The sequence below is a fragment of the Hemicordylus capensis genome, chromosome 2 (assembly GCF_027244095.1).
Source record: "Hemicordylus capensis ecotype Gifberg chromosome 2, rHemCap1.1.pri, whole genome shotgun sequence".
NCBI lineage: Eukaryota > Metazoa > Chordata > Lepidosauria > Squamata > Cordylidae > Hemicordylus > Hemicordylus capensis.
The window spans coordinates 169183797-169207540 of NC_069658.1; the positions used below are offsets into that span (position 1 = coordinate 169183797).

The 23744-nt window shown below is 43.9% G+C and overlaps 3 protein-coding genes across 11 annotated transcripts in view; 1 reads left to right on the forward strand and 2 right to left on the reverse strand.

The window, feature by feature from the left end:
- Positions 1-4482, forward strand: part of PLA1A (phospholipase A1 member A) — a 59345-nt gene extending 54863 nt beyond the window's left edge. Inside the window, exon 11 of the mRNA XM_053295888.1 lies at positions 4220-4482. Within this exon, the coding sequence (XP_053151863.1) occupies positions 4220-4304 (85 nt within the window). The 3' untranslated portion in view covers positions 4305-4482. The remainder of the gene's footprint in view (positions 1-4219) is intronic.
- The window catches only part of POPDC2 (popeye domain containing 2), a 73150-nt gene extending 61773 nt beyond the window's left edge, over positions 1-11377 (reverse strand). For 7 of the 9 annotated variants that reach the window (XR_008316109.1, XR_008316110.1, XM_053295892.1 and 4 more), the window contains exons 1-2: positions 10534-11353; positions 6944-7052 (exon numbers count right to left, since the gene is read on the reverse strand). Coding sequence is in view for 7 of the 9 variants with exons in the window: in XM_053295892.1 (XP_053151867.1) it covers positions 6944-7052; positions 10534-11024 (600 nt within the window). In the remaining 2 variants the exon portion in view is untranslated. Of the gene's footprint in view, positions 1-6943; positions 7053-10533 lie in introns of all 9 variants that reach the window. The other 2 variants (XM_053295894.1, XM_053295896.1) reach the window with 2 other exon arrangements.
- A 2927-nt stretch (positions 11378-14304) lies between these two features.
- On the reverse strand, positions 14305-23309 carry LOC128341994 (cytochrome c oxidase copper chaperone). Its single transcript, XM_053288755.1, has 3 exons — positions 23117-23309; positions 16808-16921; positions 14305-14434 (listed from the first exon to the last, which is right to left on the reverse strand). The coding sequence occupies exons 1-2, from the start codon at positions 23242-23244 to the stop codon at positions 16837-16839; spliced, it is 213 nt and encodes a 70-aa protein (XP_053144730.1). The 5' UTR covers positions 23245-23309; the 3' UTR covers positions 14305-14434; positions 16808-16836.
- Positions 23310-23744: the final 435 nt, after the last annotated feature.

A 23744-nucleotide genomic window follows, 5' to 3' on the forward strand; every position in this document is an offset into this window, starting at 1 on the left:
TGTGTGTCATGGGCGGGATGAGGCTTAACTTGCATCAGGAGATGGGGGGTTATCCTCTCAATCCTCTTTTTTTTTTTCTTCAGTATTTCAACCTGTTGTTATTTTGTGCAATGAAACTAAACCGCAGTTGAGAAATGTAAATAACAACCTGTAAGAATATTATGCATGCTGTTTTTGTAAGCACTAGCTTTGTGTATGTTATGAACTTATTTGTTTATATTTATATACTACTTTACTGACCAGTATCCTTGAAGCAACTTACAAAAAGAACATTAAAAGCAAAATCTAAAAAGTAAATGAAACATACAACTCTAAAACAATTAAAATAGCCAGTCAGCTGATACAGAGTCAGTAGAAGCCAAGGGATCTAGCAATTGAAAATTAAAAGTTTGCCAGAGGAGGAAGGCTTCCACCAGGCACCTATAAAGAAGTTGTCAGGAAGCTTTTCACATGAGACGAAATCCCTGTGAGTTATCAAGGAGCAGTTCACACACAATTTGGGTTTTTCACTATGCATTGGAGTGTAACCCCATTTATATCTGGGGGAAAAAAAATCCACTATTTGTGTCAGGGTTGTTGTTGGGTTTTTTAAAACGACTTTGAGATTGCAGTAAAGCCTCCCCATAAATTCGTGGTAAAACATGCTGTGCAGCCCCAGGTGAACCTTTCTAGGGAGAGGATTCCATAGACAGGGGACCAATACTGAGAAAGCTCTCTCCCTGGTAGCCCTCCATCACACAGCTGAGGGCAGCAGCACCGAGAGGAGAGCTTCTGAATTTGATATTAAAGAACAGTTAACACATAACAGAGAAGACACTCACGGGTCCTAAGCTGTCTACAGCTTTAGAAATCAGCACCAGCAATTTGAAATGGATCCAGAAACAGATGGGTAACAAAATGCATCTGACGTATGGCACCAGCGCAATATGTTCAAACTGTCTAGTTCCAGTGAGTAGCCTAGCTGTACTGTTTTGCATCAAGTGACATTTGTTGGTAGTCCCACCAACAGTAATGCATAGCAATAATCCAAGTGGGAAGTGAGGAAGGAAAATCCCACTGTCCCCTTTCACCTAGTTGTGTAACCTACATAAGTCCTCAAGGTCACAAGGGCCCCTTTTCTTGGAAACAATACTCTGCCCTGCCTGAGTAGAGACAGATACCTCTTGACCACAGCTTGCCCTGCCTTACTAGGCATAAGCATAGCTAAAGCTGATTGGTGCATTATTGCCGGTTGCTGCCTTGTAATTGGTTCACCTAGAGGGTATTCTCACGAGCGGAGCTTACCCCGCTTTCCAGTCATCGTGAGAACCAGCGGGCTTGCAAGGCGAGCCTGGTGGATCCCTGGCGGCTAGCCCGCCAAAGTAGCCCTCCTTTTAGCCCAGGTTAGCAGAGCGAGCACTCCGCTAACCTGGGCTTCCTGATTGTGTATTGCTGCACTGCAGCAACACACAGGGAGACCCCCGGCCTCAGGCTTGGGGGCTCTCCAGCATGCCCCGCGCACTCACGCGGGGCATTCTGGAACTTCCAGGGTCCGCGCAGCCCCTGCTGGCTCCATGACGGGGCCGGCAGTCATGTGGGCGGCTGATTTGGCTGCCCGGGCTGCTGCCTTGGTCGTCTGTGGGGAGAGAGGGCTAAGCCCGTTTTCCCCACAGAACCCCCTCCGGCGGGTCTCACTGATCATGAGACTCGCCTCCTAGTCTACCAATTGCTAAGTTTTATTCTGCTTGTACTAGTATGATTGGTGTATACCATGAAACTTTGGCCTCTGATAGGCTCTGTACTCATTCCTATAGCCTGTATGTAAACTCTTGTCAAATGCTTGAGTGTGTGCTCTTGGAAGAGAGACACCCGGCATGCTACAACACCTGGGCCTACTTAGTTTAGAAAAAAGACGACTGTGGGGAGACCTGATAGAGGTCTATAAAATCATGCATGGTTTGGAGAAATTGGAGAGAGAGAAATTATTTTCCCTCTCACACAACACTAGAACTGGGGGTCACTCCATGAAACTGATTGTCAGGAGGTCTAGGACCAACAAACGGAAGTACTTTTTCACACAACACGTGATCCGCTTGTGGAACTCTCTGCCACAGGACATGGTGACAGCCAACAACCTGGATGGCTTTAAGAGGGGTTTGGATAACTTCATGGAGGAGAGGTCCATCAATGGCTACTAGTCAGAGGGCTGTGGGCCACCTCCAGTCTCAAAGGCAGGATGGCTCTGAGAACCAGTTGCAGGGGAGTAATGGCAGGAGAGAGGGCATGCCCTCAACTCCTGCCTGTGGCTTCCAGCAGCATCTGGTGGGCCACTGTGAGAAACAGGATGCTGGACTAGATGGGCCTTGGGCCTGATCCAGCAGGGCTGTTCTTATGTTCTTAACCTGATGGATGGTGAGGGCCTCTGCTCATTAAATGAACCCAGAATTCCTCGATCAGAGGTTACCAGAGAATTTATAATTGTTGATAGGGCCATAGTTGGTGCATCAGCCAAAGCTGATAAAAGGTACTCTATGCCACTGAGGCTCCTTGAGCCTCAAGTGACAGAGATGGATCCATAAGGACCCTCCAACTATGAATCTGCTCCTTCAAGGGGAGTACAACCCTATCTAGGGCACTAAGCAGTGATCCTGTCAACTGCCTGGCTGGGTCATCTCCAAATTCCAGACGGATACTAGAGCTGCAACAGGAGCACCAGCCATATCTGCAGGAAACTCCTCAAGGGCCTTTAGGAATCCATCAGATTGCGTCTGTTGCCAGAGACAAACCATCTTATTAAGTCCCCCACCCTCACAGAAGGAATAAGAAGCCAAAAGCCTAAATCTCAGTAGAACATGATTCAACCATGACAATAGAGCAGATGTTAAATTCCCCACTTTACAATCACCATCTTCCTTCCCAGTTGCAAAAAAAAAAAAAAAAATCAAACAAAGAGAATGTCCTAACACATAAAGCTAAACTGGAGTATAGCTTTAGGGACAAACTAGACATGAACACGAATGTGTGCTATAGAGGCGTGCTTCCAATCAGAAGTTCCCCTTTTCTTTTTCTTCAACCAAAAACTGCTGTGCAAGGTGGAACTGGTTAGGACTGGGGAGGAGGAAGGGGAGGTTCATTCTTCCCCCACACGCTACTTTCCTGCCCAAAACTGCCCTGCTGAAGCAGCTATTTGCTCCTGAAATCACTGCAAAGGAGGGGCAATTTTTGGTAGGAAAATTGTACACGAGGAAACAGTTGAACTCCCTCCTCCCATGCTTCTCAGTCCCAACCAGAACCGTGCCCCCGCTGCCCGACCAGCATGGCTGTTTTTGTCAGAAAAGGGATGGAACAGCTCAAATCTCAGCAGGAAGTGCATTCCAGCATCTAGTTTAGCCCTTAGAGGCCTGAAGCACTGACTCCCTGGGAATTTCATGCAGGGTTAGCACTATACCATTTGCTTATAGAAGTGTATTTGCATCACTATGCTCTGCTTATACATTTGTAAATAAAATAACTATTATAAAGACATTGGAAGCATGGGAAGCATGGGGGGGGAGTGCCTCCATGTGTCCTTCCTGGACACTCGTGACTGTAAGACTCTAGAGTTCTCTAATTCAAAGGAAACTAATTTCTGCAGCAATGTCCTTGGATTCTTTACCGTTCAGAGAAGTCGGGTGTGCATAACAGTATTATTGGAAACGTTTCAAATCAGAGCACTGCTTCTATCTTCCCAGAGAGAGTGGAAGATTTCAAAAGCCTGACAAGAGGGGAACAGGTTTTGTTTCAGCAGCTAGTGCCATTTGGCTATTCAGATGTATGTCATGGAGTAAGCAAGTCTGTGGATGGTGGCAGGAGCAGGCCAAGACAAGCTAGGGGCCTCCCTGCGTCCAGGAGTCTCCTTGGCCCAGGACCAAGGAATGGAGCTTTGGGAAGCAGAACATAGACGCACAACACAGCATGTCCTTGGGCCTGATATTTAATGCTGCCACCCTGCAAGCAGCTGCTTGGGCCTTATTACACCCAGGAGCCAGAATATGAGAACCTTCCTAAGGCAAGTCCGGCGGACTTCAGGGGAGAGCAATACCGTTTTTCAAGCCACATTTTCTAGCCTATTACAAGGCAAGGTGATTTTTGTACTGTATGTTTATTCTAACTGAGGTCAGTTGTTGCTGTTTTCCCACAGTCATTCAAACTTTTAAAATGATTTCTCGCTTCTCGGTTTGTATTGGCTTTCTGGAGACAGAATGAGAACTGACAGGCAACATCGTCGTCTGAGGGAACTACGCCTTGAGAAATCTCAGTCTGAGAGGGCCAAACAAGACACATGATAAGTAGTTGTTTGTATATTTCTCCCCATTCATTTTTTTCTTAAACCAAAAGCCAACTTCACAGATTTTAACATTGTTTTAAATTTTCACTTGTTTTAATGTTGTTTTGATTTGTGCTGTTTTACTGTAAACTGCCCAGAGATGTGAGTTTGGGTCAGTATATAAAAATGTTGAATTAATTTTTAAAAAAAACTTCTTGGGGCTCATTTTTCTTTTAAAAAAAAAGATCAGGGGAAAGACACACACAACCACGTCCTCCATGAATTTGTCCAAGCCCCTTTTAAAGCCAAGCTATTGGCCATCACCATATCCTGTGGCAGAGAATTCCATAAATTACTTAAGTGCTGTGTAAAGAAGTACTTCCTTTTGTCAGTCCTAAATCTTCCGACCTTCAGTTTCATGGGATGATCCCTGGTTTTAGTGTTGTGAGAGAGGGAGAAAGTTTTCTCTCTGACCACTTTCTACTCCATGCATAATTTGATACACCCCTAGCATGTCTCCCCATAGTTGCCTCTTTTCTAAACTTAAGAGCCCCAGATACTATAGCCTTGCTTCATGAGAAAGGTGCTCCAAGCCCCTGATCATCTTGGTTGCCCTCTTCTGCACCCTTCCCAGTTCTACCATGTCCTTTTTAAGATACGGTGACTAGAACTGCACGCAGTACTCAAAATGTGGCCGCACCATAGATTTGTATAAGGGCATAATAATATTAGGGAGGGGAATGAAAATAAGAATGCTAATGATCCCTAGCCACCACAAAGCCCACCCACAGCAGCAACCACGATCACCACTTCCTCCTGAATCCCACCCCTGATTCAGCAGTTGAAGCTGGAGGAGGAGGTGATGGCAAAGGCAAAGCAGAAGGAAAAATGAGGGCTGGCAGAGGGGCAGGAGGAAGAGGAAGTGATGGTGGTGGGGTGAGGTTGGTTGTCCCTTGGCAGCCCCTGGGAATAGCCAACTCATATTTTTTGAATACATTGGAACATGTGGTTATTCCCCTGAAGTGGACAGAGAAGATGGTAAGTATTATATACAGAAAAAGAGAAGACACACATGGAAAAGAAACTGTTATGGTAGGCAAAATTAAAGGGGGAGAGAATGTATACTGAAACTGAAGACAGAGAACATGAATCCATTAACTGAAGTCAACACAATTCAGGCACATATATCAATAACCCTACAGATGCTGAAAGACTCGGGAACATCTATAGTAAGCATTTAATTTGCATAACAGGACATGAGAGCCAGCGTGGTGTAGTGGTTAGAGTGCTGGACTAGGACCGGGGAGACCCGAATTCAAATCCCCATTCAGCCATGATACTTGCTGCTGGGTGACTCTGGGCCAGTCACTTCTCTCTCAGCCTAACCTACTTCCCAGGGTTGTTGTGAAAGAGAAACTCAAGTATGTAGTACACCGCTCTGGGCTCTTTGGAGGAAGAGTGGGATATAAATGTAATAATAATAATAATGTGAGATCATTACTGTTTGTAGCCACCTAGCCAGCTCCAAAGTCCACTAAGGGAAGAAGATCTGACAAGGAACTCCAGCACAGCAGCCATCATTTGCTTAAATATAGCAACCTTACATAGGAACATAAGAAGCATTGGTCTCTCTAGCTCAGTGTTGTCTTCACAGACTGGCAGCAGCTTCTCCAAGGTTGCAAGCAGGAATCTCTCTCAACCCTATCTTGGAGATGCTGCCAGGGAGGGAACTTGGAACCTAGATGCTCTTCCCAGATCAGTGGCTCCATCCCCTGAGGGGAATATCTTGCAGTGCTCACACTTCTAGTCTCCCATTTATATGCAACCAGGGTAGACCCTGCTTAGCTAAGGGGACGAGTCATGCTTGCTACCACAAGACCAGCTCTCCTCTCTTGCAGTTTGAAATCTAATGTCCTGAAAGGCTGAAGTCTATATCCATTAATTTGTGTTGTTATTTCTAATTTGTGTCTATTTATTCTCTTTGTCCATGGACCATCTCTCTTTGCGCACATATCATCTTGTTTGGGTAAACTACAGGAGAACCAGGTGATATGAGAAGATGCCGTGTCAAAATTAGACTTCAAAGGACATAAGAGCCTCTCTGGGAAATTATTATTTATACACTGCTTTTCAGCAGCAGCAACAAAAACAAAAAATGAGGAAAAAATGGTCTGCTATGATCACCCATAGGGTTCACAGTCTAAAAACAAAAGGCAGACACCAGCAATGGGCACTGGAGGAATGCTGTGCTGGGGGCGGATAGGGCCAGTTGCTTTCCCCCTGTTTAATATATTTGAAAGGTACCTCTCTGCTCACTTAGCAAGGAGTCTTTGCCTACTGAATAGCAACTGACTACCTCTTTCAAACCAAACTTGCAACCTGACCACAGGGTATATGCAAACATACCTCTGAAATCCCACAAGCAGAAAAGCACCTGAGGTGCTGTGGAGTACAGAAAGAGTAGATGAGGAAAGAGTTTAAGTTACAATTCGGTTAACATATACACACTCCTTGAGCACAAAGGTCTCTTGGGCATGTGGAAATACTATGCAGTTCCTTGGATCCCAGCCCCTGTTATGTTTCTAGGAAGGAATGGTGTTTGTTTTTCATTGAAGATGTGCAAGGCTGCCACACAATTACATTTTTTTTTAAGATTACCTGAAATGTTCCCTCCTCAGAAGGTCTCAGTGATTCCCATTCTGGGGAATCAAGGAATTGATATGGGAAGATATAATGCAGAAATTGTCCATCCTGGCTTACTCTGATCCTACAGACAGGTGGAAAGAGACAAAATGTTAAATAGACTATATTTATGTGCTTGTTTTGCTTTTAAAATCATACCAGCCTTATCATTACATTTTTTTAAAAGATGGCTTACACCAATCAAGTAAATTACAATTAAAAAGTAAAAATATTTTTAAAATCCCTCATAAAACACATCCATAAAACAGGAAAAACAGCAGTAGCACAGATATAACCTAAGGCAGCAGCAGCAAGTTTACTAAACATTACAGTCCTAGGCAAATTGTTAGTTTGGTGCATTAGATGTCAGCCCTGGAGAAAGGTTTCCAGCACCAACTACATTTAAAAAGGCCCGTTCCCTCAGAGCTGCCTGTAGAATCCAGAGGAAGGAGTTGTGTTAAGCAAGGACAAGACAGTGGAATTGAATCAGGAATATTAACAGTTTAATGAGACAGATATTATTTACAGAGAGGCAAGTGCAGATTGCTTTTTCAGTGCTCTTGCAGCTAGCTCCACCTCTACTCAAGGATAAAAGTAACTAAAGCACCATTCAAAAGCTGGACTGGATCTAGGAATGGATTAACCAAAAATACCACACTTCGTTCCCACCAGTTTATTCTCTGAAGGCAAGGGCTGCTGGAGAAGAGCACCTTATGTTCATGTTGCTGAAGCATGTAGCTCTTTTAGACACTGATAATACCAAGGGTAATCTACTAGTGTGAACATTTGTAATATGATTTGCAATAGTTTTAGATAGTGATGTCTATAGTAAAAAATTGTGTACCAAATGCACAATGTATGTGGCATGCAGATAGAGAGGCAGAAGCAGGCAGGTATCTAGACACACAGGCAGGTCAGCAACCCGGAGAGAGGGAAGAGACAATCAAGCACCTCCCGACTGCTGAAACTAACCGCGACAGAGTCTGCTCACATACCACAAGTCTACCAACCACACAAAGAGGTCATTCACAATGAAGAACTGTCTTCTACCCGGGTTTGGGAGCTGTGTGTGCTCCCAATCTTTGGTTGTGTGGATGCAAGGTAAGAAAAAAACCTGGGTAGAAGTGATTGTGTGGAAGCAAGGTGGGAGGAAAAGCTACCCAGGTTTTCAACCAAACATTGGGAGTGCACACAGCTCCCAGACCTGGGTAGAACACAGTTCTTGATTGTATGAATGACCTCACTGGGTCAGCTGTTCTAAGTGTGTCTGCTGCAATGGCACCACCCTTGCCCCAGCCCCTCCAGAAGTTCCTTGGGGTGGCAGCTCCTTTTCTTTTCTCACCCACCCCTTGCAGAGGTGCATCTAGGTAATTTTGGAGCCTGGACCTAAAGGCCTTTGGAGCACCCCCCCCCCCACCGCCAGCTGCACGTTAAGCATCATTTTTTAACATGTAGGTTCCTGAGGGCACAAACCGCACCACCCAGGACAGACTAAAGGTGATTTGGGGGGCACCAGGGTGTGTGGAAACCCTAGACTTGGACCCTGAAGTCCAAGGGTAAGATTGCTCCTGACCTCTTGTCTCACCTGTGTGAGGATGCTGGGAGTCTTCTCCCCACCCCCATGCTTGCAATGTATCAGTCATTCTGAGCCATTCATCATGAGAACAGGTATGGCCGTTCATCCCACTCCAGAAAGGCTTGCAATGCAATGGTGAATTGCCAAACAGCAAGACATGCTTTTGACAAACGGTACAGATATCCAGCAGTCCTTGAGCATAGTCAAAAATTTATCCTTAGTCACCTGTGCCCAGAAACGATGTGACCGAAAATCACCTGACAAACTGACCACTTATCAAGAGATCATCTAAAAGTGAGCAGAGGTAGGGAACCCGGGCAAAGGAAAAATGCTAGCTACTCAGGGCACATCAAAGGTAGCACGTTGCTTTCCCCAGCCATTTAAGGAACATCTGAGAGTTTTCCCTTACTTTGCTGTGACTCTGGAGCGTGGGAGGGTGGGGTGCTATATGATGAATCTATCTTGTTCTGGCCCTTCCCTGCTGTGCAGGGGCTGTGTAGGGGCTGGATGACTGCTGTGTAGGGGCCTGAATGACTGTCCTCCAGCCCCTCCCTTCAGAAAGCCCTGACTGGAAGCTGTGTGTGTGTGTGTGTGTGTGTGTGTGTGTGTGTGTTTTTAAAGAAAAACAATGCACAGAGACAGACACTGTGGAATAGGGAAGTCAACCTTTTCCAGTCACAGGACTCTCCTGCTGCATATTGCTCCTCCCCAAAGCTGCTGTAATATGCTGGAAGCAGCAATTTCCAGGGAACAGCTGCTTCAGCAGCTGAGGGGTGGTGGAGGTTTTGTTATTTTGAAATGATGTGGAAGATATTTTTGGCTATCTTTTAAAAGAACCAAACCAGTAGTTCCTGAGACAGTCAGTCAACTCAAAGCCCACTGAGCCAAAACTCTGTGCACTCTGAGGTTTCCTCTCGGTTTGTCTGCCCCATGCAAACAAACCTTGAAAGCACCTGTAACAGACTGAAAAGCATCGCCAGGAGCCCTGCCAGAGGACAATTTTACTCTGGAAAGGCAGGTGTGCGTTCACATATCATCCAGATTTACGTCGAAGTCCCTGCGAGCTATCGGTGGGGGCGTAGCTACAATTGAGCAGATGGGTTCAAAGAACCTGGCCCCCCAAGCTCCAGAGCCCCACCCCCAGCTCCACCCCTCCCTATTTTCTTCATTATCTCCCTCACTCTGAGAGGCCACCGGGGAGAGGGGTGAACACGGCCCCCTCTTCCCTAGTTATGCCCCTGGCTGTCAGGGAGCACTCCAGACAGGCTTCGGATTGTTCATTGTGCAGTGGAGCTTAGCCTGATTTATGTCCGGGGTATAAAAATTCACTTTTTGTGTCGGGTTTTGGGGCAAATTCAAAATATCTGATGTGCCCCATTACTTGCAGTACTTCAACCCTCTTAATCCAGCAGTAAAGCCAGGCCCAGGAGAAGGCAGTTTGCACCAGAGAAGTGGTGGGGAGGAGGTGGTGCTTAAGCCCACTACTTCTTCACCAAAATGTCTTCAACAGCTATTCTTTCAACAGCTACTCTATGGAATTCCATACCCATATTTTCAAGCTAAGACAGAAGAAGTCCTAGTTCTCACTGAGGTGATAAACCTGTTCCTTGGCTGTATCACTTCAGACTGCACATAGGGGGTCACATAATAACTGAATGTCCTTCCACATAGATCTTCAAGAGCTGGGTTCTAGCTCAGTCTTCTCCCTGACGTGGTGTGTGTGTGTGTGTGTGTGTGTGTGTGTGTGTGTGTGTGTGTGTAGGATCTCCCCCACCCCCACAAGGAATCTCTCTCTCATGCAAGAATGAAAACGATAGCATCAATAAAAATAATAGGGCGATTGCCTCAGTTAAAACCAAACAGGAAGGGACAGCATGCTCCTTCTATCATGTAATATACAAAAGAAAGCGAAGTATGTAGCTTTCAGGTCTATTCTTTAGAAGTACTGATAAGGACCACTTTTCAGTCATTACGAGGAGGCGAGACCTACCTGCCAGACAGTAAGAATGACAGACGATCAATGGATGTCTTGCCTTCCACAGCATAGGTCTCATCATTCATCAATGGCACAACCTGTTCTTCACAACACTTGACTATTTCTTTGTAGACCTGAAGGGGCACTTGCAGAGGCTGGCAGACCTGCTTGTAGAGTAGGTCAAATTCTTCAGCAAAGGTGTCTTTGCGGAGCTGGTAAACTAGGTGAGCTAACTGAAGCAAACAGATCAGAACTAAAAGCATGTTCCAAGTGAAGATGTCTAGTCCACAAGCATTCAGCCAGCCCCAAACAGCATAGCAGAGGAAGCCAACAACCAAGAAGCCAAAGATGTAGATGGAGCCAAAGGTTCCACTTCCCCCCATATATCCCAGGAGGAGGATGCAACCGGCAAGGTGATAGGCTGCTCCTTCCATACTGTGCTTCCAACCCTCACACAAAGTGGGATGGAAAATGATCCGGTCCAAAAGGGTGCTGTTTGCACTCATTTTTTTCCTGTCTCCTAACCTCCACACCTGTCTGCCTTGAAAATTATATTGAAATAACAAGCGTGAAGCCAATGTATGGAACTAAAGTTAGACAGCAGCTCCGCCTGCACTGAGATTTTACAGGTACATTCTTGACATTATTAGTGCGTTTGCACAATAACAGGAACCTCCCCAAAAGTGTAATACCAAATGGCTTTCTCTGTTTTCCTGCTGGGGTCTGTGACCTTGCCTGTCAACGGCATCCACTCGTAGATGGAGCACCAGAAATTCAATCCCGAAGAAGAAGAAGCCTTTTGGTTTGAGGACTCCTTTGAAAAACAGAGCTGGAAAGTGCTTGTGGCTTGCCCTCTCCCCAGCCCTGACAGAAATGAAAATAGACACAGTGAAAGAGCAGCTGGGCGGGGAAGAGGGTACTGGTGTTCGATTTGGAATGTATAGCACCGGGCAATGGGAAGAAGAGAGACCCCAAATAGATAACCATGTTTGGAGTTGAAATCCAAGAAGGAGAGGCTGTGAGGGGAAGAGAGGCCAGGCAGGCACTTGCCACTTAACATAACTCTGAGAACTAGATTACACACAGTATTGTTTGTGCATGTGTACCCTGGGTTTGCAGTCTGTTCCCAGAGGTGGTATGGCAGCTGAAGTGTCTCTCTCAAATCACAAGGCATGGGGCAGGGGGCACGGAGATAGCATGTATCCTGAAACAGAACTAGTAGGAAACAAGGTGAGGTAGCAAAAACAGGTCACAAACTGGATTGTAGGGAGTATTTTTTTTAAGCTTTTAAGCACTGTATTCTAAAGAAAGTACTGGCAGCTGGGACATTTAAAATTAGATTGAAGCCTTGGCTTAGAGTATGGTCGTGCAAGCAATAAACTACAAGATGTAGTCGCTGCTGTAGCTGCAAATGTCAAAAACGATGTAGACAGAAAACTGGAGTAGGCAACAACGGAACTTGACTTGAACAGCAGTTATTGCTGCACAATAACCACTCTCTCCACATAAGATTCCGGGGTGGGGGGTAAAGTGGCAAAACCCTCCCTAGAAGGGGCTGAGCATTCCTAGGCCTCCAGAGGTGTGTTACTAAAGCAGACCCAAGATGAAGATTAGCACACTTCACCAACTAGGGTTTATGCTTCTAAACAAAATACAAAGTATTGGTTATTACCTATAAAACCCATCATGGCTTAGGTCCAGGGTACTTAAGAGAGCGCCTTCTATGTCCTGAACCCTGTTGCCTATTAAGATCATCTGGAGAGGTCCGGTTATAGTTGCCAAATATCGGGGTGGCAATCAAATAGGAAGGATTCCAGATCTGCTTTAATGCCAGCAATATTCCTCCTTCTACTATTGTAGAGAATGAGTTATATGCTCAAGTCAACGCTTTGATAAAAAGACACTGTTTTATCTATAATTCATCTCCAGTCTCTCCTTTGTATTAGTGAAAGGGGGAAAGGTCATTCTCACTTGTGTGGAGGAGAGGGGCCTTATTTGCACGGTTGCTGACAGGTCTATGGGGCATATTTTCTTTCATACTCTAAATATAGAGCAACAAGCAACTTCACCTTTCTCTCGAGTTTCCCCAGGACTCTGGAACACACTTGCTAATGAAATTGAGAGTTTCCACTTCCCTGAATGTTTTTAAGGACCTAAAAACATACCTGTTTAATCAGGCTTATAGTTTTAAAGTTTCGCTTTTGGCATTTTATTGTATTTTAAAATTGTTGTAATTATGTTAATGTTTTAATGGTTTTATGTTGTAAACCGCCCAGGGACCTTTTTTGTATGGGGTGGTATATAAATGTACTAAATAGAAAATAAAAAATTAAATTATAAAGAAGAAAACCACAGTTTAATTGCACCTTATGGCATGAATCCTGTTTTCATGCCATAAAACATGTTTCCTCAGGTGAACTACACTGCTAAAAAAATGCAGTAATCACAGCACTCTGCTCCTGGTGGACTGGTATCAGGGCCATCTTAAGGCAGTGCCCAAGTGGCACCAGCTGGGGTTGTCAGTTTAGGGACACCGTGCCGTAGGGAAGTGCATGGAACCGGCTCCATGCACAGCCAGGTGATGCAGGGAGGGTGCCCTTACCTCCCCTGCTGCATTTCCCCCTCCAGCGGTTTCCAAAACTGCTGTCGTGGGGTGGTTTTATACCCTCTTGCTGCCCCAGTCATCATCATACTGGAAATGGCGGGTGCACGTGTGCATATCATGAAGCAGACTGGGGCAGCAAGAGGGTATACAGCTGCCCCGAGACAGCAGTTTTGGAAACAGGGCTGGAGGGGGAAACGTGGCGGGGGAGGTTAGGGTACCCTCCCTGCTGCTTAAAACAAACTGCCCCCCCCCCTCGAACTAGCTTGAATGCCGGTCTTTTTAACTGGTTTGGCGGTCTGTGAATAGACTGCCGAACTGGTTCATGCACACCCCTACCACGCCGTCGTGTTCCCTCTCTAGCCACCCAATGTCTTCTTGCCGCCAGCTGATTGGGGCCAGCCTGAGGCTGCTTGCTGCCTCTGCAGCGGCAGCTATAATGATCCCGGCTTGCTGGACCTGGCCAGGGACAGGGGGAGAGACTGAGAGCAGGAGGCGGAGCCGCCCGAGTAGTTCCCCCGCCCAGCCATAGCAGGCAGCGCCCTGTGCAATGCGAGCAACGTCATGCGATACATACATGGGTTGGCATCGCATCACAGGAGCCAGCCAGGCGGCGCACAAGGGGGCGGAGTGTGGTGTGACTTGAGGGGATTTCCTCTCACAGGATTTCCTCTCACAGCTTGACCTGCTGGTCACTTTCAAACTATATATTTGAAGTTAACGACACTTTCCCCATCAACCAAACAGCTGAGGTGAGATTCTTCTAATGCAAAAATGTGCCCCACATGCATAGGAAGTACAAAGAAAAACTATATAAAGGGGGGGGTGGGAGCAAAATTGGCCAAGAGCGTCTCACCATCCCTTGAGCCATCACTGGCTGGTGTTCACTGTCTCTTCAAGAGAAGGAAAGTCAGCTAGTAAGCATGTGCACAGAGACTTGCCTCAATTCAGCAAGCATCTCTGAACTGGGACAGTTTTGTTTTATACATTATGCCTTTTGTTTCTCATTCCACTGCATACGGGGGGGGGGGACCCTGTGTATATATTACTGTATTGTCAGCATCACAAAGAAGGCAGTTTTCCTGTGCCCTAATGAGAACTTTTTAAAAATCCTCAAGGAGAAACTCGCATGTTATCATTTGGGTTGGATCCAGTAAAAGGAAAGAAACAAATGAGGCAATACATTGTTGTGGTTTAGAAATCCATCATAAATATATATTTTTAATAGATTTATCTTCTCATAGCAGCATTAGAAAACTATTCAGGCAGCCATGGTAACAGAGTCCCCATACCAGTCATTCAACAGCAAATCACCTAGAGAGGAAAGGGAGAAAAGACTAGATAAATTATTTGTAACAGCAATATCCTTCTATCATAAATGTTGGGAGGGTCACATCAGTAACACCAGAGTAATAACTGGAGGGCCAAAACATATTGATTCAATATGCCTTTTTTTGTACAGTGTCAGATGATATATTACCCCTGCTAACTTGGCAAAGAAGCAACTTTTAATGTGGTGATTCTCTTTATTTAGCAGGGGGAAAGTAACTGGCCCTATCTACCCCCAGCACAGTACCTCCAGTGGCTGGTGTCTATCTTATGTTTAGTTTAGACTGTGAGCCCTTTGGGGACAGGGATCCATCTTATTTATTTCTTATTTCTCTGTGTAAACCGCCCTGTGCCATTTTTGGAAGTGCTGTATAGAAATTGAATCAATAATAATCATAATCATAATAATAGAACTGCCCAATGGAAGCAAGATCAAGAACCTGGAAGAGAAAGAACATTACAAATACTTGGGCATTCTCCAGGCTGATAACATCGCACACACTGAAGTTAAAAGAAAAATTGGAAGTGAATACATCAGGAGAGTTAGAAAAATCCTCAAGTCCAAACTCATTGGCGGGAACATCATACAAGCCATAAACACCTGAGCTTTACCTTTTATCAGATACACTGCAGGAATAATAGACTGGACCCAGGCTGAGCTAGAGACGCTAGATCGTAAGACCAGGAAAATCATGACCATCAAACATGCTCTGCACCCCCGCAGTGATGTCGATAGGCTATACCTCCCTCGCAGCTCAGGTGGAAGAGGAATGATGCAAATCCATCAAACAGCAGAGGAGGAGAAAAGAGGCCTTGAATATATCAAGGACAGAATATATCAAGGACAGTGAAGAATATATCAAGGACCGTGAAGAAGATTCACTTCAAATGGTCAATAATGCGAAACTATTCAGCACCAATGAAAGAAAGCAGGCTTACAAGAACGAACAAGTCAAGAAACGAGCAGAAAAATGGAGAAATAAGCCCCTGCATGGTCAATATTTACACAATATAAGTGGAAAATCAGACATCACCAAGACCTGGCAATGGCTTAAGAATGGCAACTTGAAGAAAGAAACAGAGGGTTTAATACTGGCTGCACAAGAACAGGCACTAAGAACAAATGCAATCAGAGCAAAAGTCGAAAAGTCCACAACAAACAGCAAGTGCCGCCTTTGTAAAGAAGCAGATGAAACAGTGGACCACCTAAGCAGCTGTTGTAAAAAGATCCCACAGACTGACTACAAACAAAGGCATGACAAGGTATCAGGGATGATACACTGGAACATCTGCAAAAAATACAAGCTACCTGTAGCCAAAAGTTGGTGGGACCATAAAATTAAAAAAGTGGTAGAAAATGAAGGTGTAAAAATATTATGGGACTTCCGACTACAAACAAACATCTGCCACACAATACACCAGATATAACTGTAGTCAAGAAGAAAGAAAAACAAGTCAAAATAATCGACATAGCAATACCAGGGGATAGCAGAATAGAAGAAAAAGAAATAGAAAAAAATCACCAAATACAAAGATCTACAAATTGAAATTGAAAGGCTGTGGCAGAAAAAGACCAAAATCATCCCAGTGGTAATTGGCGCCCTGGGTGCAGTTCCCAAAGACCTTGAAGAGCACCTCAACACCATAGGGGCCACAGAAATCACCACCAGCCAATTACAAAAAGCCTTTACTGGGAACAGCCTATATTCTGCGACGATATCTATAACAGCAGCAACAACTGACAATAAAATTCTGGCATCCCAGGTCCTTGGGAAGGACTCGATGTCTGGATAAAACAAACCAGTCAATAACACCTGTCTGACTGTGTAAAATAATAATAATAATAATAAATAATAATAATATCTATAACAACAGCAGCAACAACAAATTGCAGGGAAGATCTCTGTCAGAGTAAAAAGAAATCTAAATTAAAAATAACTGTAAAAAGTTATAAAAGTGTGCAAGGAGGAGGAGAGAAGAAGACAGAAGTGTCACAAGCAGGGCTGCAGATATCCACTAGTCTACTAGTCTGTGATGAGTGAAAAATGACACCTGATGAATGAAAAAAACAATATTTCTACACCCTGGTCACATGCACTAGCCAACTGACATCCCTGACACTCCCCAAAGCCACCTTCCACATATGCAGTGGTGGCACTTGTTGGGAAGAACAGCAGAAACCGCCCTCGCCATTCAGGTGGGTGGGCTGCATTCTGGGGAAACCACAATTCTTAGCACAGCTCATCTGTTGGAATAATGTTACCTGGAAAGTGTCCAGCAAAAAGGTATCCAGTGTGCATTTCCCCCTCACCCTTCTGAAAAAGGATTATTATTCGAAGAGGTCATCAGTCTACCTACCACAAATTCAGTTCCATGGTTCAGCTTGTTCATATCTTAAAACCCAGGGCTCTCATGCATTCCTTGTGAGCCTCAATTAGAGGGCCACAGTGTTCCTCGCCTTTTTCGATAATGCTGCAAGACAAAGATGAAGTGATTTATTTTTATTATTTATTTATCATAAAATTTTTATACCATCTTTCATTAAAACAATCTCAAGGCGGTTTACAAAATATTTAACACAATAGAAAACTAGAAAACAGTTACATAATACAAATATTAAACTGGAATATAAAAAAATACAAATCTAATTAGAAGTTGAAAACACATACACAATAGGACTATAAAATACAGAGCAGCAGCAACAGAAACAACACTCATATAAAAGACTGGGTAAAAACACCGAGATTTCACTTGCTTTCTAAAAACTGTGATGGAGACAAACATTTGACAAATTAGGCCGGCTTGATCAATGCTGAGGAAGATAGGACAAATTCATTACACAAATTCTTCAGTATGAGAGAGCTCCATGGGTTTTCTCCTTGCCTTAGAATGGATAAATATAGCCGCAGGGCTTACTCAGTTTGCTTTTCTACAAACCAGACTAGCTTGGCAATTGCAAGAATCAACCTACAAGGCAGTTACTGTGCCACTGCAAGATACCAAGTAGACTGAGCAGAGGTGTGGAGACACAGTTTTGTGCTTGCTGTGAAGGCGCTATCAGGTATCTGGGACTTTATGACAAACATTAGACACCTGACCAGTATTCCCTCTAAGGCAAGGCTCCTCAACTTCAGCCCTCCTGCAGAAGTTGGCCTACAATTCTCCTAATCCTTGGCTTTTGGCCACTGTGGCTGGGGATTATGGGAGCTGTAGTCCAAAAACAGCTGGGGGGACTAAGTCGAGCAGGCCTGCTCTAAGGTGTGCACATATGCACATGCTCACACATTTTTTGATGTCCGCTCAGTTAACTTTAGATCCCGCTCAGGTTTAATCAAGAAGGTCCCACCCTGAACGCATGTGTGCACATACTGCCTTGATACTGCCACCCAGAACGAAACTCATTCCACACAGAGATTTAAAAAAATTAGAGAGAACACTGCACCTGACTCATTTGGGGTCTGATCACCATGTCAAAGATAGGGAATTAATTCTTCCTTGGAGATCAGCTGAGCTGACTATCTTGGGATTCCCCCACCCTTTGCCTCTGACAATGGCAAGACTGGTTCCTTTTATGGTCTGCCAGTTATCAAGTAATTTCGCTGTTCAAGCATTTGTATTACCTTCTCGTAACAAGGTTAGGCTACAATTAGGGGTGCCATTTGCTGAGCTTCTGTGCAGAGGGAACACAACAGACATTTGCTATGGAGCTTGGAACACTTTTTAAAGTGTGGCAATAACTGTTAAATACAATTCCATACCTGCTGTGTGAATTTGACCTTGACAATGCCCCATCTAGCAAGCGTTTGTCTGTTCTAACTGCCACAAGAGCTTGTTGTAGGGATGGCACAAAGTTTGTCATGTACAATAATTTGGTTTCAGGTTTGTGGTTTGGACGTTACTGTTTTTGCCTCAGAGAATGAGCAACTGACAAGTTAACCTATTCAGAAGATGACACACTACCCAAAGTGGGCAAGTGCTTCTGATTCTTCTATGTTTTCTGTGAAGTTATTTATTTTGAACAGAATCTAGACTACAGCCCAAAGAACAGATTAGAAGCATAGTTAGCATATATATAAAAAACTGGGGAACTTGGCATCACTAGTAAATCTATAATGCAAAATGCACTAAAATGGATTTCAATGGCTAAGACTGCACACCTACACACACTTATGGAAGTAAATCCCATTGAACTGAATGGAATTTACTTCTGAGGAGTCATGAACTGCACTGTTCTGTAAGGCCAAAACTATATGTTATGTATAGTTTCATTATTCTTTTTCATGATTTTCCATGGAAAAATCAGTGTGTGTACGTGCGCATGCACGCGCAGGGCTCTCCCTCGCCCCCCACCAGGTGCCATTTTTCTGCTGAAAATTACATGCTGCTTTTACTCCTGAGCAGAGTGTGCAAACTCTTCCACTATTGTATCTAGAGTTCACCCTATAGATCTCTCGGATATCAAGGGAGTCTTCCGGATCAACATCCAAAAATTGCAGAAAGAGAGCTTTAATCTCCTTTTCCAAATTCTCCTTTCCCACCTCTTCGCCCACACCACGGAGTTTCAAATTACAAGAACAAAACTGAAATTCTAAAATCTGAACTCGATGATCAAGTCTTTTACATTCAAGTTCTCGCACAGTCTTCTCGATTATCAATTCCTTCTGGGTCTTTGCCATCATATCTAAATGCTGATCGTGGCTGACTATTTTCTTTTCTACCATGTCAAATCTGGATTTCACTTCTGACTGAGAGGAGTCTAGTTTCTGCTCAATTCACTGAGTAGTCTTCTCAATCTTCTCAGTCGCAATATGTAATTCCGTGGCAAAGATTTCTTGTAACTGGGAAAGGGAAATTGTATCCCAAGGAATTTGTAAGCCTTCTTGTTTGTTTTGACCTTCAGCACCTTCAGAGTCATCTCCTTTTTCTGTCTTTTTCTTACCCATTTTCCTGGTATATGAAACAGGTACGCTTCTGCTCAAATATTTTCTCATTAAAGAGAGAAAATACCTTAAAAACCCAAAGGTAAAAGCTAATTTACAGAATTTACAGAAATAATATAAAAAATAATAACCTCTACAATTACATTAAATTATGTTATATTGCCACTATTCTAATATTAGTAACAACCAAGTTAATCAAATGCAAATACTAAGCAGGTATGAAAAGAAAAAATAGTTATACAATTAGAAGTAGTTTATTACATGTTTGGGACAAATATAAGAACAGGATAAGTCCAGAGCTATCACCTTTGGCATCTATCTTAAACATTTTTTTTCTAGCAAATTTTCTAAATTTTAATTTTATTTCTTCTAAAAATTCTAGAAATTTTTGCCCACTGGAGAAAGAAGGCATACAATTTGCAATGTTTAACTACAGGAAAAACAAAAAAATGAAACCCATCCAGACTCTTGCTCTGGAATGGTCCAATGAGCCCTCATGGTTTCAATATCTACAAATTAGTACTATAGTACAGAAATAAATAAAAAGACAAGGTGGCAAACTTAAGAGACTTAACAGAATTTGAAGTATTAATTACAAAAAATACCAATCATTTACTGGGATTGATATATAAGTTGCTACTGAAATATGATTCAGAAACAGAACAGGTAAAAGACTGTATGATTAAGTGGATGTAAAATTTAAACAGGACAATTGATATGCAACAATGGGAATATGAATGGAAGATGAACATTAAATTTACAGCAAATAGTACCTTAAGGGAAAATTGGTATAAAATGTATTTTCGATGGTATATTACTCCTATGATGATTGCAAAGATGGATAGTAATTACTTTGGAAACTGTTGGAAGTGTAAGAGTCATGTGGGGACATTTTATCATATGTGGTGGACATGCAGCGAAGCGCAACAATTCTGGAAAAAAATTCACCGTAAGATGCAAGAAATTTTAAACATAATTTTCCCTTATTCTCCAGAGGTTTTCTTGTTAAATATGACTAAATCCTATATTCCTACCAAGTATTCAGAGCTGTCTTTGTACATGATGACTGCAGCCAGGATCTTATATGCTGCTAAATGGAGACAACAAATAATCCCGACTGTAGATGAGTGGTTATTAAAGTTATGGGAATATGCCGCTATGGCTAAGGATTACTTACGGAATGGCTAAGGAATATTTACAGAATACTTCAGGTGAAACATTTATTTCTATTTGGGAGCCTTTCAGAATTTACAATTTAGCACAGGGTCAACACCCTCATCCAAGATTCGGTTTTTCTTCCTAGAATAGATGGCTAATTAAAGTGTTATTTCTGTGGGGGTGGTGTTTTAAACAATTCTTGGCAAGGGTGGTTGTGTGTGTGTGCGCGCGCATGCTCACGTGCACATTTTGGAAGGTGGAGAACAGAGGGCTGCTGAACCCCCCAACTGATGTATGTAATTATGAGATGTCCAAGAAATGTTAACTGTAAAGTTACTTTTATCTTTCTTCTTTTTCTATGATTTTTTAATTTCTGTTATCTTGTTGGAAAAAATAATAAAAAGATTTTTTTTTAAGTGTCGACTCAATGTGTAGCAGCTGTGAAAAAGGCCAATTCCATGCCAGGGATCATTAGGAAGGGGACTGAAAATAAAACTGCTAATATTACAATGCCCTTATACAAAACGATGGTGTACTGCGGACACCACTGCGGACACCACTGGAGTACTGTGTACAATTCTGGTCACCACATCTAACGAAGGACATTGTAGAAGTGGAAAAGGTGCAGAAGAGGGCAACCAAGATGATCAGGGGCCTAGAGCACCTTCCTTATGAGGCAAGGCTACAATACCTGGGGCTTCTTAGTTTAGAAAAAAAGATGACTGTGGGGAGACATGTGGGGAGTCTATAAAATCATGCATGGTGTAGAGAAAGTGGATAGAAAGAAATTTCTCTCTCACACATAACACTAGAACCAGGGGTCATCCCATGAAATTGATTGCCAAGAAATTTAGGTCCCAACAAACAGAAGGACTTTTTCACACAATGCATAATCAACGTGTGGAATTCTCTGCCACGAGATGTGGTGTTGGCTACTAGTTTGGATGGCTTTAAGAGGGGTTTTGATAACTTCATGGAGGTCTATCAACGGCTACTAGTTGGAGGGCTACAGGCCACCTCCAGCCTCAGAGGCAGGATGCCTGAATACCAGTTGCAGAGGATTAACAGCAGGAGAGAGGGCATGATCTCAGCTCCTATATGTAAGCTTCTAGTGGCATCTAGTGGGCCACTGTGTGAAACAGGATGCTGGACTAGAGGGGCCTTGTGCCTGATCCAGCAGGGCAGTTCTTATGCCTTATCAGTGCTTCTCAACCTTTTAGATAGCAAATATCTAGCTTCTTATTTATTTATTTATTTATTTAGTGTATCTCTCTACTGCCCAACATATACATCTCTGGGCAGTTTACATAGTATACCAAAATTTAAAAACACAACCAACAACCATTAAAAGAAACATTAAAATTATTAAAACAGTTTGCAAATAAATAGTATACACTTTACAACTATTTAACCTGACAGGCCTGATTGGCACATCTTCTGCTGTTTCTTAAAAATAACCATATTTTCCCATTTTCCAGTTGATTTTATATTACAGTCATGTGCGCCACGTTAGAAGAAAGGTTGTGTATAAAGGACAGTGTGATATGACAGATATCTGACCTAAAGGTAGGATTGTCATATTTTACACCAGGGGTGTACAACTCAAGTATGTATCTGGGCCAGAGGTGCTGTAGGCCAAAGCTAAGGAGGGATGAACCCAGTGCCACAAAATGCCAAATCATTGCTGGGTTATAAAGTGTCCCGCACTGTGTGGTGTGCCATTTTTTTGGCCCTCATTTTAAGAGGGGAAAGGGGCAAGATGGGAAAAGAAGGCAAGGGAGAAAGAAGGAAAAGAGAGCGAGAGAGCAGTATATAGATATTTATTGTATAAATCTAGGCAGTAAGTAACTAGCAACAAACAATGTTTCCTTTATCTTTAACAGTTGTGTAGGAAATTATTTTGGCACACACAGCTTTTTTACCCCTACACAGCACGTTGCATCTCGCAAATTGTCTTCTAAACAACACAAGAACTCTGCCCCCCTTTGCATGTGGTTACTTTAAAGAGAGAAGAAGAGGAAGGGAAGGCATAATTGATCAAAAGTTAAACACGGGACTGCCCCATGTCGCGGATCTGAAAAAGTTGAAGGGAGCGCTTCTCCAGCTGTTGCGAGGTTAAGAGAGAAAGGAAAGCGCACTTCTAACTCAGGAAGCAGACGCCGCAAACAAACCAAACTTCGTTTCAAAGGGCCCGAAGACTCCTCCGAGGGGTGGTTTTACTTCCTCAAAACGGAGCGTGCAGAAGCGACCGCCTCCTGCCAGCCCCCCCAGTGGGGACTGTCCACACGGCCCCTCGGACTAGTCAGCCAGTCGGGGAGACCAGGGGAGGGCACGGGCGGGAGGGGGTCTTCTTCCCAGCAGCAGCCCCCTGCAGGGGCAGGCCACTCTTGCTGCCTCAACTACAACTCCTTTTACTGGGCAAACTGTTGTGCGGTTTAGCAACAACCGCCGGAGAGCCGAGGTTGCCGCCCCTGCGCTAGCGGCCTACACGCGTGCCGGTGAGCGTGTAAACACTCCCGCGCGTGTCCACGAGCGACAGTGGCGGCCCAGTTCCCTCCTTGTCACTCACCAGGCGTCCCGCGCCCGTTTGGTCTCCGGGCAGGCGCAGCAGGGTTTCAGAGAAGGCGGCGGCTTCTGCTCGGCCTCAGGGACAACCACCTGGAGGGCCGGAGCGTCGCAGGAGGCCATGCTCGACATCGCTTCCGCATACACACGAAGGCAACGCAGCGCACTCGCAAGGAAAGGGAAACTGATTGTTGTAGACTTAGGAAAATACTAGAGTGGCATACGCATTGTCTGCAGACAGAACTTCCGGGTTCCCTTTCTTTCTTTTCTTTTCTTTTTTTCCACCGGGACAGAAGTGAGGGCTGCCCGTAGAAAACCACGAAGCAAGCCGGGATTTTAACATAGTTGTGATTGTGCCGCTGTGTAAACTCCTGTCGTTGATGCTGCCTGTTATTTCTAGGTATCCACCCAGAAACAAAAAGGCAGGAGCTCCTACTTCCTCTAAGGTAAACACAGAAAAACATTTTCTAGAAAAAAGATACGATCTTTTAGACAAAAGAGGAGCTCCTGTCTTTGCAGCTAATTTTTGTTGGGCTGGAGGGGACACTGCCTCATCATAGCTACGTTAAAATCCTAGTTGTCTCCCCCCCCTCAATAATCAGCCCTAACTTACGCCCCGGGAAAGATTTTAA